Here is a 12,631-nt window from a genome sequence, read left to right on the forward strand (position 1 = left end):
GTAATATGTAACTCAGTTGTGGTGGGCGGGGTCTGACTGATGTCGTCATCAATAGCTGCCGGAAGATTCTAGCTGTCCAGCCTGCCGAAAGCTCTAGATCCAACATGGCCGCCTGCATGAGAATGTGGGGCGCTTGTAGGCAGAGTTACAGAGACGGGGCTGTTTTGCTAAAAAACAAAACATGGGCGCTATGTGCAGGAACCGGACATTTGCGAGGGAGCCAGTCACTCGGGGCGAGCCGTCCTGTGGCCAAGCGCTTGTATTGTGTGCCCGGCAGCCTCTGTCAACCATCCTTACGGGACGGCAGCGCTGGGATGGCATCAATGACAGCAGCTACGAGGTCGGCGCATCTCAGTCAGTGGAGGAGGCTGGCTGGCGTGTGTGCCAGCGGGAGAAACCTGCTGGGTTGCGGGGAGATGGTGCACTACAACCAGAGGAGATACCTACGGGACTTTGGCAACCGAGGCAGTGGGGGCAGCGCTTACTCCGGGGACGATGGGGCAGAGAGCAGCGGCTCAGGGGGCGATGAGGCGGGCGACCGCGGGGAGGGAGAAGCGGTGTATGCGCCGCCCCAGATGACAGCCCTCACGCCGATGATGGTGCCTGAGGTTTTCCCAAACGTGCCGCTGATCGCTGTCAGCAGGAACCCGGTTTTTCCAAGGTTCATCAAAATAATAGAGGTACATCTACCACCTGCTCTTCACTGATTTGGTTCGCATTGAATACTACAGTAAACCACACACTAAGCGCCTAATATTTTAATCCATAGTTGCTGATTTACTAAATGTCAGCTGGATATAAAATCTGATTTGTGGGACAAGCTGTATGTCTTGGCGGTTTTGTAAATCTGTGGTGTTCTAGTATAACCTCGCTCTTGAACTTTGACCTTCAGAAAGAACCAGTTAAGAATTCACGACTTTGCTGAAGTGTGCAAAAATATAGCCATGCATCAGAATCGTCAATTTGTTTTAATGTGTTAAATATCACGATCCATGGTTTAGGACATTTCAATTCACAAAATTAGAATAGTAATTTGCAACGTTAAGTATTTCAGGAAAAAGTACAACAACAGGTGCTGTTTTTGTGTAGTCTGTAAGTGATGCAATCGCCAGTGAAACGTGGGAGTCGCAAGACTGCTTACTGAAATTGCTGCAGATTACATCATCCACTTCAACACAACCAAAGCTGTACTTGTAGACCTAACAATTAGTAACACCGAGGGCTTTCAGAGACTTCCAACCAAGCCATTGCATGTAACAGTTTAACCACCTCATCTTGAATTTGGTTTTAATCTGCCGAAGTCATGTGCTTATCATTACTGGAGTGGTCATGTGTGATGTCAGAAATAAACGAGTATGTGGGTGACTTGTCTTTGCCAGGTGAAGAACAAGCAACTGGTGGATCTGTTGAGACGGAAAGTCCGCCTGGCTCAGCCCTACGCCGGCGTGTTTCTCAAAAAAGATGACAGGTAAGCACACCCCTGTAGTACCCATGTAAATATTATGTTTTTTTTTCCTCTTTGAAATGCTTAATCGTTGAGAAGAGGATTCTAGGTTTCCTTTCCTTAATTGCTCCGTCTCCCTCTTCTTGGTTCAGTAACGAGTCTGACGTGGTGGAGAGCCTGGATGCCGTCTACCACACTGGCACCTTCGTGCAGATTCACGAGATGCAGGACCTGGGGGACAAGCTGCGCATGATCGTCATGGGGCACCGGCGCATCCGGATCAGCAAGAAGCTGGACATGGAGCCGGCAGAGGAGCCCCAGCCGGAGCCGGACGATGTCAAGCAGAAGGCCGCCCGGCGCAAGAGCAAGCGGCCCAAGAAGGAGGGCCCCGTGGGGGAGGCCATGGAGGAGCAGGTGCAGCAGGTGGAGCTGGTGATCGAACCCCTCAGCCCCCCTCCCTCGCTGGAGGTGCTCATGGTGGAAGTGGAGAACGTGCTGCATGAGGACTTCCAGGTCACAGAGGAGGTCAAGGTGAGAACCTCTTCCCAAAATATTTTTTTATTGTCAGGTTGTTCTTGCTGATATTCAAAACTAATTCCTCGTGTTGCATTAATAATGTGGGAAAGTGTGGGAAACAGCCACACTTACATCTCCTATATTCTTCCTTTTTTGTTTTTCTTCCTCTAATCAGGCCCTGACAGCAGAAATAGTGAAGACTATCCGTGACATCATTGCCTTAAATCCACTTTACAGGTATTTTTAATCAATACAGTTGCTGCAAGGTTTGAATGACAAAAAATATTTGTTTTTGATTAATGCCGTATCACTTAAATTACAGTTAAGACCATAATCTGTCCTCTCCTGCTCTTTCCAATATTCTTCATGGCTCATCCTCTTTGATGTGAGCTGGCATTTTCTTCTGCAGTGGTCATTTGTCATAATCACAAAGTAATAATAATAAATACATTTTATTAGTTTATACTACATAATCCTTTGGAGCCCTTGAGCTAAAGCAGAGCATCGCTGATATTTCCTAAATCACTGTTACATTCGGTCCTGAGGAAATTCATTCAGACACATTATAACTCAAGAGTGACCTTAACAATCTTGGAGGATGAGAAACTGTATACAAAGCACACCGCACAACTGTAAAGACAACTTAAAGAAATCAATCACAATTGAGCAAGCTAAGGAAGATGTTGGAAAGTGCTCTGAAGTGTGGTGTCTGGCTGGGTGCTGAAGGGCTGTGTGTCTGTTTCCTCAGAGAGTCCGTCCTTCAGATGATGCAGGCTGGACAGAGAGTGGTGGACAATCCCATCTACCTGAGTGACATGGGGGCGGCTTTGACGGGGGCAGAATCCCACGAGCTGCAGGATGTCTTGGAAGAGGTCAATGTAAGTATCTCATAGTACAGATGGGGGGGTGAGGTAGAATGTATTCTAGAAGCGATCGCTACTATCCACTTTGTTCTCTCTTAAATGAATGGTCCTTTTACTCGCAGGATTAATGGCAAAGCAGTGGGAAACATGTGATGAGCTCTCAGACTCGCTATGTTATGCTGCCAACATCCTTTATTTTATTTTTCTGATTATCCTACTATTTTATGCTCCCTCCCCACAGACCTCAAGTGACTTTTGGAAATCAAAATCAAACCAGGATATTAAATTCTTGTGGAGGGGACTTATTTTCTCTGCAGGCTCCTGTGAGACTGTGCTGAGCCTGCTTTCCATGCTGTTGACAGCCTTGTGTTTCATGTCCTCCTGCAGATTCCCAAACGGCTGTACAAGGCCCTGTCTCTGTTGAAGAAGGAGTATGAGCTGAGCAAGCTGCAGCAACGCCTGGGCAGGGAGGTAGGTACAACCGCACCGTACAACCACTCTGGATCTCTCTCTTGCCAATGCCGTTTTTCTTACAGTGCAGGGCCCTACAGGGCCGTTGCGTTGCTCTGATCTTCCCCCGGTTGCTTCATCCCAGGTGGAGGAGAAGATCAAGCAGACCCACAGGAAGTACCTCCTGCAGGAGCAGCTGAAGATCATCAAGAAGGAGCTGGGTCTGGAGAAGGAGGACAAGGACGCTATCGAGGAGAAGTTCCGCGAGAGGCTAAAGGAGCGCGTGGTGCCTCAGCATGTCATGGAGGTCATCGACGAGGAGCTCAACAAACTCGGCCTGCTGGACAACCACTCCTCGGAGTTCAAGTCAGTCCCTGTCGAGCATTGGTGATCAGTTTTGATTTATGAAACTTTATTATTTTTTCTGGCTGCCCCATTGTGTTTACTGGCTCTTCTGGGCTTCCGTAGTGTGACCCGAAACTACTTGGACTGGCTGACCTCCATGCCGTGGGGCAAATACAGTTCGGAGAACCTGGAGCTGAGTCGGGCGAGGGAAGTGCTGGAAGAGGACCATTATGGGATGGAGGACGTCAAGAAACGCATCCTGGTGAGCATTATTGTGCAGTACATTTTTGGGGGATGGGGAGAAATTAAACGCATTTCTTTGATAGGATGGGCTAATTAAGGCCTCTTAAAACCTTTGTCAGTTAGGAGCAGATAAGTTTGAATTAGTGACAATATATTATGACTCTCTTTGTGAGGAGGAAAATGGTGGAAAGGAGGACTGGTCTGTTTGTCTTTTTAATGGTCAGTGCTCATCCTCAGTTGCCCTCAGAGACGAGTGCATGACCTAAAAGAGAAACCGCATGAGAAACTGGTAAGCTTTTCCACACGGCCTGAGCAGATGGCTGTTTGTTGCTGAGTCGTCGCTGGGCGAGAACCCAACACCCGTCTCCCTCTTTGGTCCACAGGAGTTCATCGCGGTCAGCCAGCTGAGGGGCTCCACGCAGGGCAAGATCCTCTGCTTTTACGGCCCCCCCGGTGTGGGCAAGACCAGCATCGCCCGCTCCATCGCCAGGGCGCTGAACCGTGAGTACTTCCGCTTCAGCGTGGGTGGCATGACGGACGTGGCGGAGATCAAGGGTCACAGGTGAGTGCGGCCTGCCTTCTGGGGACGCGTTACCCACACACTCAGAGTCCCTGCTGATTTGGACAAGAAAATGCTATGCAAACATTTACTCCATTATGGTGTGCTTGTTTATTCCAGGAGAACATATGTGGGAGCGATGCCGGGCAAAATCATTCAGTGCCTGAAGAAGACCAAGACGGAGAATCCTCTAGTTCTCATAGACGAGGTACTGTACGCCACGCAGCCACATGGGCTGGACTTTTTACTTGTGTATTTGATTATATTCTTCTTTACTTTACTTCCGCTGACCAGGCGTTACGTTGTTGCAGGTTGATAAGATAGGCCGTGGTTACCAGGGCGATCCTTCCTCTGCCTTATTGGAGCTGCTGGACCCAGAACAGAATGCCAACTTCCTGGATCACTACCTGGACGTGCCTGTGGACCTGTCCAAGGTCAGTCCTGCCACGCTACTGCAATGCGTTTTTCCCCTGTGTCTTTGCAGTCATATTCTCCTTAAAATTCTTAAAGAAAATGCAAGAGAGGTTATAAAAAAAGAGGTGGCAAGTCTGACAAACTTTTAGTAGAGACATTCATCACTAAGATAGTCCTTGAAAGATACCAGAGATTCATCTGTCACAAGTGTACAAGAGATATTCAGTTTCATCTGACAGATTTAAGTTATTTTGAGATGGTTTCAGATGCTAGTTTTGGTCCAATGGAAGGTATTTGTACTTCATGAGGGTTTGTCAGCGGTTTGGCAGGTCTGTGCTAACCAAGGGCTGTTGCTTCTCAGGTCCTGTTCATCTGCACCGCCAACATCACGGACACTATCCCTGAGCCCCTGAGAGACAGGATGGAGATGATCAACGTGTCGGGATACGTGGCACAGGAGAAGCTGGCCATCGCGGAGGTAGGCCACTACTGTGACCGGAGCAGACGTCCGTTCCATTTTTAACAGTCCTTCCAGTGAAGTCCAAAGCCCTGTTGAACCAAAGTGGTGTTGTAAGTTAACATTAACTGTGTGTAGAAAATGAATCTGTGGAAGCGTGTCCTTATCGTGTTCTGTGTCTCGTTGATAGAGGTACCTGGTACCTCAGCTGCGCGTGCTGTGTGGCCTGGATGAGCAGAAGACCAGCATCACCCCCGAGGCCCTGACGGTGCTGATCCGACAGTACTGCCGGGAGAGCGGCGTCAGGAACCTGCAGAAACAAGTGGAGAAGGTCAGGAGCCCACCCCAATCCTATCTGTGTATTTAAGCCCATCTCTACATCTTTTTCGTTGTTCGTTATATGCCGTCCCGGTCATCAATGCTTGTCTCTGTCTGTCTGTGGCAGGTTTTCAGAAAGGCGGCGTACAGCATTGTAAACGGGGAGGTGAGCTCGGTGCAGGTCACTGCTGACAACCTGCAGGACTTCGTGGGGAAGCCCATCTTCACAGTGGACAGGATGTACGACGTCACTCCCCCGGGAGTGGTCATGGGCCTGGCCTGGACCGCCATGGGTGAGAGAGCGAGATACACCCTGTTAAGAAAAAATTCCAGAAGAGGAATTTGCTAGATTTGTCACAGTATATAGTTAAACCGCATCAAGATATTTCTCTCTGTGGCTCGTTTAACCCTCCCCTCCGCGTGTCACCAGGCGGTTCCACCCTGTTCATTGAGACGTCCCTGCGACGCCCTCGGGACTCCAAGAACAAGGACGGTTCGCAGGAGGGCTCCCTGGAGGTGACCGGGCAGCTCGGGGACGTCATGAAGGAGAGCGCCAAGATCGCCTACACATTCGCCCGCGCCTACCTCATGAGGGAGCAGCCAAACAACGACTTCCTGGTGGGCAGCCATCTGCACTTGCATGTGCCCGAGGTGAGGAGAGGACCCCACTGCACGAGGGCAGGGCCGGCTGCAAGAGAAACATTACAGCAATGCCCTGTGTTGAGTTCGGATTTGTGTTCTTGACAACCACGACGCAGAACGAGGAAATAGAAACTGCCAGAATACTAACCATATTAACTACAACAAAACGTAAAATAAACACACAATTCTATAGAAATTATAAATTTAACAATGATAAATGCTATTTATAATAGTAAAAACAATGGTGTTGGTATAAAAATAGACTTTAGTGTTAAATAGTATATATTTCCAGTTTGGTATCAGGTAGGGATGAAAATTTCATATCACGATTATGGTGACCAAAATTATCACGGTTATCAGTATTATCGAGGTATTGTTAAAATGTGCTGGAAATGTAAAAAAATAAAAAACTGAAATCATTTCACCAAGTTTTATATTGAAAACCAACAAACAACATCTAACATTAGCAGCACTATGCACTTTTTGTGTGCATAAACATTAAAATAATATTAACATTAAAGATGCCACAATGTGGCCATGAGAGGTAAAAGTTTTCCTATTGCAGGTTTTAATTAACACAACCTTAAGTAACCAAATCAAATGTGCATATAAGTAAAGCAATATGAACCAAGTCGACGACTGCCGGATTTTAAATTAACTAAATATGTTGGTTGGGTGACTAAACTACATAACATGTTATCGTGTGCAATGGGCGTTAGAGTCTGCAGACACATGACGCATACAGCAGCAGAACAACGTGTAGTGTTTTTACAAGAGTAGGTAATAACACATCTAAATGTAATCTTTAAATATACATATAGTTAAATGCATCCGAGTAAATAATTGTTTTTTACAAGAACAGAAATAGTCTCGAACGAGTGCCATTTGTGCAATGAATCTGTGCATACAGCGTTTTTCTGCTGAATACCACAATTTGATTGACAGATCAGCACAACGCTCAACGCAACATTTACATATGTTTGTCTGTGTCTGGAGCTCATAAGGACAGGAAAGGTTATATGATGTTCAAATACTGAAGATCCATCAGCAATAAGTGTACGAGATGAAAGATTGATAAAGCGCACTAACTGTGTATATGAAGGACACGTATATTAACGGCGTTTTTAAACAAGGGATGGTGGCTGCAGTCCGTTCATCAAATCTGACAAGCACAGAGCACAGTAACATAGACAGAACCCACATCACTAAGACATTTCACTCGTGTAAAACACCAGAACCAGTGACTGTGCTGTGAGTCTCTCTGAGTCTGTCCAATCAGCGCTCTGAGGCTGTTGACCAATGACGTGGACCTATAAGGCTAGAACCCACCCCTAGCAGAAACGGGGCATGGTTTTGACAAAACTGCATTAGAAAACAAATGACGCTGCCGAGGGCTGTCACTGCCTTCCGCCATGTTTTCACACGAAACGAAACCCATGCTGCATTCTGCGCCTGCGTCAGACTGTTGCTAACTTTGGTTGATGCAGGTCAGTATTTACCGTGTGTTTTTCAAACTGCACTAATCAAACACGGTTTTAATGATAATTAAAATTTGAAATGGTAATACTAACCGGTTTATCGTGAAACCGGTAACCATTTCATCCCTAGTATCAGGTTGGTTAATCTCAGTCTAACAGCACTTGGAAGCTGTGAATTGTGTTGCTCTTTCAATACTCTGCGTGGTTTATGCCTTACATAAACATTCAAATGTGTCACGGTTTCATCTGTGTCTCTCGCCTTTCTCCACAGGGTGCCACCCCGAAGGATGGGCCGAGCGCAGGGTGCACCATTGTCACTGCGCTGCTCTCTCTGGCCATCAACACCCCCGCACGGCAGAATGTGGCCATGACTGGGGAGGTGTCCCTGACTGGCAAGATCCTGCCTGTAGGCGGCATCAAGGAGAAGACCATCGCGGTGAGTGGGGACTTCCTGTGGGCTGGAATTGTTTTTAATACATTCTGTGCAGCATTTCCAGTTCATTATGAATACAGCTTGTGGAGGGATGTTATTTTGAAAAGAGGGATCGAAGAGTACATGAGTGAACTCCACTGGAAAGCCTTGGGTGTCTCTGATGGCATTTCTCTGTCCCCCACAGGCTAGACGAGCCGGTGTGAACTGCATGATTCTGCCAGCGGAGAACAAGAAGGACTTCTCTGACCTCCCTGACTTCATCTCCCAGGGGCTGGAGGTGCACTTTGTGGAGCACTATGACCAGATCTATAACATCGTGTTCCCCCCACAGTGAGCTGCTCTTCCTGCTGCAGGGGTGGGGGTCCGGTCTCTGTGCGGGGGTTCCCCTCAGACTGCCGTTTCCAAAAGGCCTTCAGCTCAGACCCACCTCGAGTCGAGGTGTAAAGCTGTCCGTAGTGCTTGGACGAGAAATCAGACGCACGTTTCTTTTATTTCCATTGAAAACCTAAACTTTATTGGAAATGGACTAGACTTCAGTTGTACTGTGGTGCATCATCCACTCTTCTCGGTAGGTTCTGTGATGTTTAATTGACTGACTGTAGAAAGCGAAGTGCTCTTTGTGATCAACACTGGCTCTGAAGTTATGGAAATCAAGTGAAATATACTGACACCCACTGTGGACCACTCCTGACAGAAGAAAGTGTGCACTTTTTTAGGTCAGATATCTACACCAAATGGAGGAACCCATAGTGAAAGAAAATCATTGGATCCCGAGTACAATTTTATCACACAATGGGATCATAGACATAGCTGCTAAGCAGCCTAAACTTTGAAAAACAAGATTGCTTCACTTGATTTTTGATTTTATTTTCAAATCATTCATGATCTCTGGCATTGGTGGTGATAATTATGTGATGAAAAAATTGTCTATAATTGTTTCATTCCCTTCTGTTACATCACACCAATTGCATTTCATTGGAGTAATTATATTTAAGAAAAGATTGCCTACATAAAAGTATATTAAACTTTTCAGTTATGAATCTTTTTGGTCATGAGTGCATGCTTTGTAGTTTGTGTTGAAATGGACAAATGCAATGAATACCGTAGACACTTCACTCAATGTCATAAACATAATGTGTAAGCAATTTGTATTTTCTACAGAGGCAAAGCAAACTCAAATGGTACAGTAACATTTACTCACACATCAGTTCTAAACCTGTAAGCATAATAAAGAAAGAACAAACAAGGGCCTTCGAGTGGTTTCCCTGAAAACACATTGCCCTGGGCCTAGCAGTAGGAACTAACACAAAAACATTCATCTTGTCACAGCCCTGCACCTGAATAATCAACATACCTCTGAAACTAAGATGTCATTATTTGATAGAAGTTGATTCAGGCTGGTGTAGCAGGGATGCCGTTTACTCTTTTAAAGCCTTATGCAATCGCTTGTGGGGAAAATACTATGCAAGGCAAAAGCCCACAGTACTTTGGTTTAGACCACACACTTGCTCTAATAAAGAGCTTGACACTTAATTGGCACACAAGCTCAAGTTATTACAACTCAAACTTGAGTAACTCACTTACCCCCCCCAAAAATAAAAACAAGAAGAGTTTGTTTTTGAAATACAAATTTATTTCTCACAATATTACACTTTAATCCTTCTTGGCAGCAGCCTTTCTCATGGCAGCCAGGACATTGCTCAGCTCTTCCCTCTTTCTCTTGGCACGGATGTGAGTCCCCACCTGAAACCACACAGCAGCTTGAGAACAGTGCACACAACAGGTATGCAAGGCTAATATGAAGGGACTACCCTAACTGCACCCTGGCTTTGATGGACGACACAATCTTCTCTCATTGGTATGCAAGAATACCACAAACCTAAACTGGTCACCCCCTCTTTCATTCCCACCCCTTTGAGAACCATCAACACAATCATTCTGATACTGTGATTTCCATAATTGCAGTGTGGGAACATCGATTCAGTCCGATGCCCTCACTGGCATTTGTAATTGTCTGAACTGAGGACCCAACTTACCCTTTTCTTGATGAACTTGAGGGCGCGCTTGTCCTTGGACACCTTCAGCAACTCCATGGCACGCCTCTCATACGGGGCGAAGCCACACACCTCACGGATCATGTCCCGCACAAACTTGGTGTGCTTCGTCAGGTGCTGCAGACAGAGAAAAAGACCAAATAAACCAACAACACTTAACCCCAACACTAACACCCCGCATTCCTACAGCTGAAAGGAAGCAAATTAGTGAAATTAGGTTTAAAAACTCAGAAGTCCACGGTAACACCCAACCTATCTGCCAGTTAACAGAAACCAACCAAGTATTGGATGGCAATCAATGGAGTTGCCCATAAAGCACTTGGGTTATAGGAGGTCAATGTAGGAACAATTGGATGTAGCAAGATGCCCAAAAGTCAGTGCACGGTCCAGTCAGGCGCTCAGTACTCACCCCTCGTCTGCGACTGTGTTTGGGCTTGGCCACGTTCTTGGTGACTGGGTGGCCTTTATTCAGGCCCACGGCCATAGGATATCTGATCGCCATGTCTGGGGAGGGAGAGGAGAAGAAAATCAAGTTAGTGATACTAGAGCACCACAAAGATCTGTAAAAACCCAGCCATGCCATGCCCTGCCAATTCTCAAATCTGTAACACAGGGCACAGGTAAACAAAATGGCCCTGGCATTCAACCTCCCAACGTCTTATGTAATTTAATGCAACCATATTACATACATGCGTTAGTTTTTGGAGGAAGGAGAGGATCTAGAGTCATATACACTGCAATGTCGGGACGTAACTAACATGCATTCATTCATCATAACATGCAGACAGTCCAGTGCACAAAACACGACTTTTAACGTAACAAATCAAATGTAATGCATCAAATGAACTGGAGTCTCCCCCCATTGGTCACGCTAGCTAAGTATTTGGTTCCTTACGGTGCCTATGGTGCGAGCCAAAGGTTTTCATTTATACATGATTCTGATATTTTGAAATATATCGACGCTCAAATAAGACGTAGCATAGAGTGGCTCCAAAAGCGAGTTCACACCGAAATGTGTCTGACAATGACAGCAACACCAGAAAGCAGCGCAGTGTGTCTGCCGGCGGAGCCCTCCTTCACAGACCTTATTTAAAGTCGCAATCAAACGATACGGCGCTGCGGCGGCAGTACAGAGTCAGGACTCTCTCTACTATCGGCCACAAGAGCAGACAATCAAAGATGCCTGAGATTTTAGTGAGATTGTGACTCTCGTTTCCCGGCACTGAATTCTTACCTGCTTTCTCTAATGGCGGACACACAGGAAAGACCTGGCCGCGGCGGAATGCTGGGAAATGAGCAGAAGAGCCTCCGCGGAGGAAACCAGGGGGAGGAAATTGTACAGCGCCCTCTATCGGTCAGCGTCAGCCATGCCGTTTAGATATAACTTTTAAATGTATAAACGCACACCTGTAAGAATAATAAACTATCCATTAACTACTCCACAGTATTTTACTGTCGTCCTTTACTTTTATTGTACCCTGCACCGCTGTACTAAATGTTAATACATTGCATACTATTTCATATTTAAGTTTTTTTTATTATTATTGTATTTGGCTTTGGCCTGAATACAAATATCTGACAAGTTGTTATTTTGAACTGAAAATGATGGTCAGGGTAGCCTAAGCATGCTTGTGTTTGTGAACACATGCAGTGAGTGAGCATGTCACTTGGTGTGAGATTTCTTTATATTTTATGTAGAGGTAAACCTATATTATTAGATTATTAGGTAAATGCAGATAACACATATATTGATATTTATTTTATATGTATTTATATATTTCGGTAATTGGTTAAATACCTAATAATAATGCAATGTATTTATTTATTTATTCATTTATTTATTCATTTATTTATTAGCAGACACTCCTATCCAGCAATACAGAAGTGCAATAATACAGTACAGTTCAAGTCATAATACAATTACAAGTTCCAAATTACAAGTGTATAGGAAAATATACAGTAAAAAACACAATATTAAGTCCTACATCCTAGATCAGGGATGGCGAACCTTTTTTGAATGGGGTGCCCAAAGTCTGGTTTAGCCAAAAGGTGCCAATGATAAATTGGGGATATAAAAGTTTATACAGAGGCTAAACAGCATTTTTATTAACCAATATTTATATTTATGTTTTTGTTGTAATTAAGTTATTACGCAAACATGACAACAAAACAAACCGTAATACAGAAAAATGTATAAACTATGGACAGATAGAACCATCCCACCCACCCGCCACCTGCATCCACTGCCAACCCCCACCACATTGAACCCCCCCTTATCCCTCTGTGGTCTGGAGAGCAAGTGCAGCTCCAGTCTGCTAATGGGAGTCAGCTGCAGAGTATGAAGCTGAATGAACTGAGGCACATATTCTTCACAAAAAATATTATAAATATGCAGGTTCCATTTATGCTCACAGA

General features: G+C 45.4%; 2 protein-coding genes across 2 annotated transcripts; one reads left to right on the forward strand and one right to left on the reverse strand.

Annotated features, from left to right (window-relative positions):
• The first annotated feature begins 91 nt into the window (after positions 1 to 91).
• lonp1 (lon peptidase 1, mitochondrial) lies at positions 92 to 9,202 on the forward strand. The gene is made up of 17 exons (XM_066695183.1): positions 92 to 680; positions 1,380 to 1,468; positions 1,597 to 1,975; positions 2,136 to 2,197; positions 2,709 to 2,838; positions 3,211 to 3,294; positions 3,419 to 3,639; positions 3,742 to 3,880; positions 4,245 to 4,423; positions 4,541 to 4,628; positions 4,732 to 4,854; positions 5,196 to 5,312; positions 5,482 to 5,622; positions 5,737 to 5,902; positions 6,040 to 6,260; positions 8,001 to 8,165; positions 8,347 to 9,202. Exons 1-17 carry the CDS (start codon positions 105 to 107, stop codon positions 8,494 to 8,496), a joined length of 3,030 nt encoding a protein of 1,009 aa, XP_066551280.1. The 5' UTR covers positions 92 to 104; the 3' UTR covers positions 8,497 to 9,202.
• Positions 9,203 to 9,773: 571 nt separating this feature from the next.
• rpl36 (ribosomal protein L36) lies at positions 9,774 to 11,554 on the reverse strand. The gene is made up of 4 exons (XM_066695184.1): positions 11,451 to 11,554; positions 10,626 to 10,720; positions 10,199 to 10,333; positions 9,774 to 9,905 (listed from the first exon to the last, which is right to left on the reverse strand). Exons 2-4 carry the CDS (start codon positions 10,716 to 10,718, stop codon positions 9,816 to 9,818), a joined length of 318 nt encoding a protein of 105 aa, XP_066551281.1. The 5' UTR covers positions 10,719 to 10,720; positions 11,451 to 11,554; the 3' UTR covers positions 9,774 to 9,815.
• Positions 11,555 to 12,631: the final 1,077 nt, after the last annotated feature.

The sequence above is a fragment of the Amia ocellicauda genome, chromosome 22 (genome assembly GCF_036373705.1).
Source record: "Amia ocellicauda isolate fAmiCal2 chromosome 22, fAmiCal2.hap1, whole genome shotgun sequence".
Lineage (NCBI taxonomy): Eukaryota > Metazoa > Chordata > Actinopteri > Amiiformes > Amiidae > Amia > Amia ocellicauda.

What these genes read in the sequence shown, in the direction of transcription:
- lonp1 (XM_066695183.1), top strand. Translation starts at nt 105, where the DNA reads ATGGCCGCCTGCATGAGAATGTGGGGCGCTTGTAGGCAGAGTTACAGA. An exon ending in ACGTCAAGAAACGCATCCTG is followed by an intron (nt 3,881 to 4,244) that starts GTGAGCATTATT and finishes TTTGGTCCACAG; the next exon opens with GAGTTCATCGCGGTCAGCCA. An exon ending in CCTGGCCTGGACCGCCATGG is followed by an intron (nt 5,903 to 6,039) that starts GTGAGAGAGCGA and finishes GCGTGTCACCAG; the next exon opens with GCGGTTCCACCCTGTTCATT.
- rpl36 (XM_066695184.1), bottom strand. Translation starts at nt 10,718, where the DNA reads ATGGCGATCAGATATCCTATGGCCGTGGGCCTGAATAAAGGCCACCCA. An exon ending in AACACAGTCGCAGACGAGGG is followed by an intron (nt 10,334 to 10,625) that starts GTGAGTACTGAG and finishes CTCTGTCTGCAG; the next exon opens with CACCTGACGAAGCACACCAA. An exon ending in TCAAGTTCATCAAGAAAAGG is followed by an intron (nt 9,906 to 10,198) that starts GTAAGTTGGGTC and finishes GTGTGGTTTCAG; the next exon opens with GTGGGGACTCACATCCGTGC.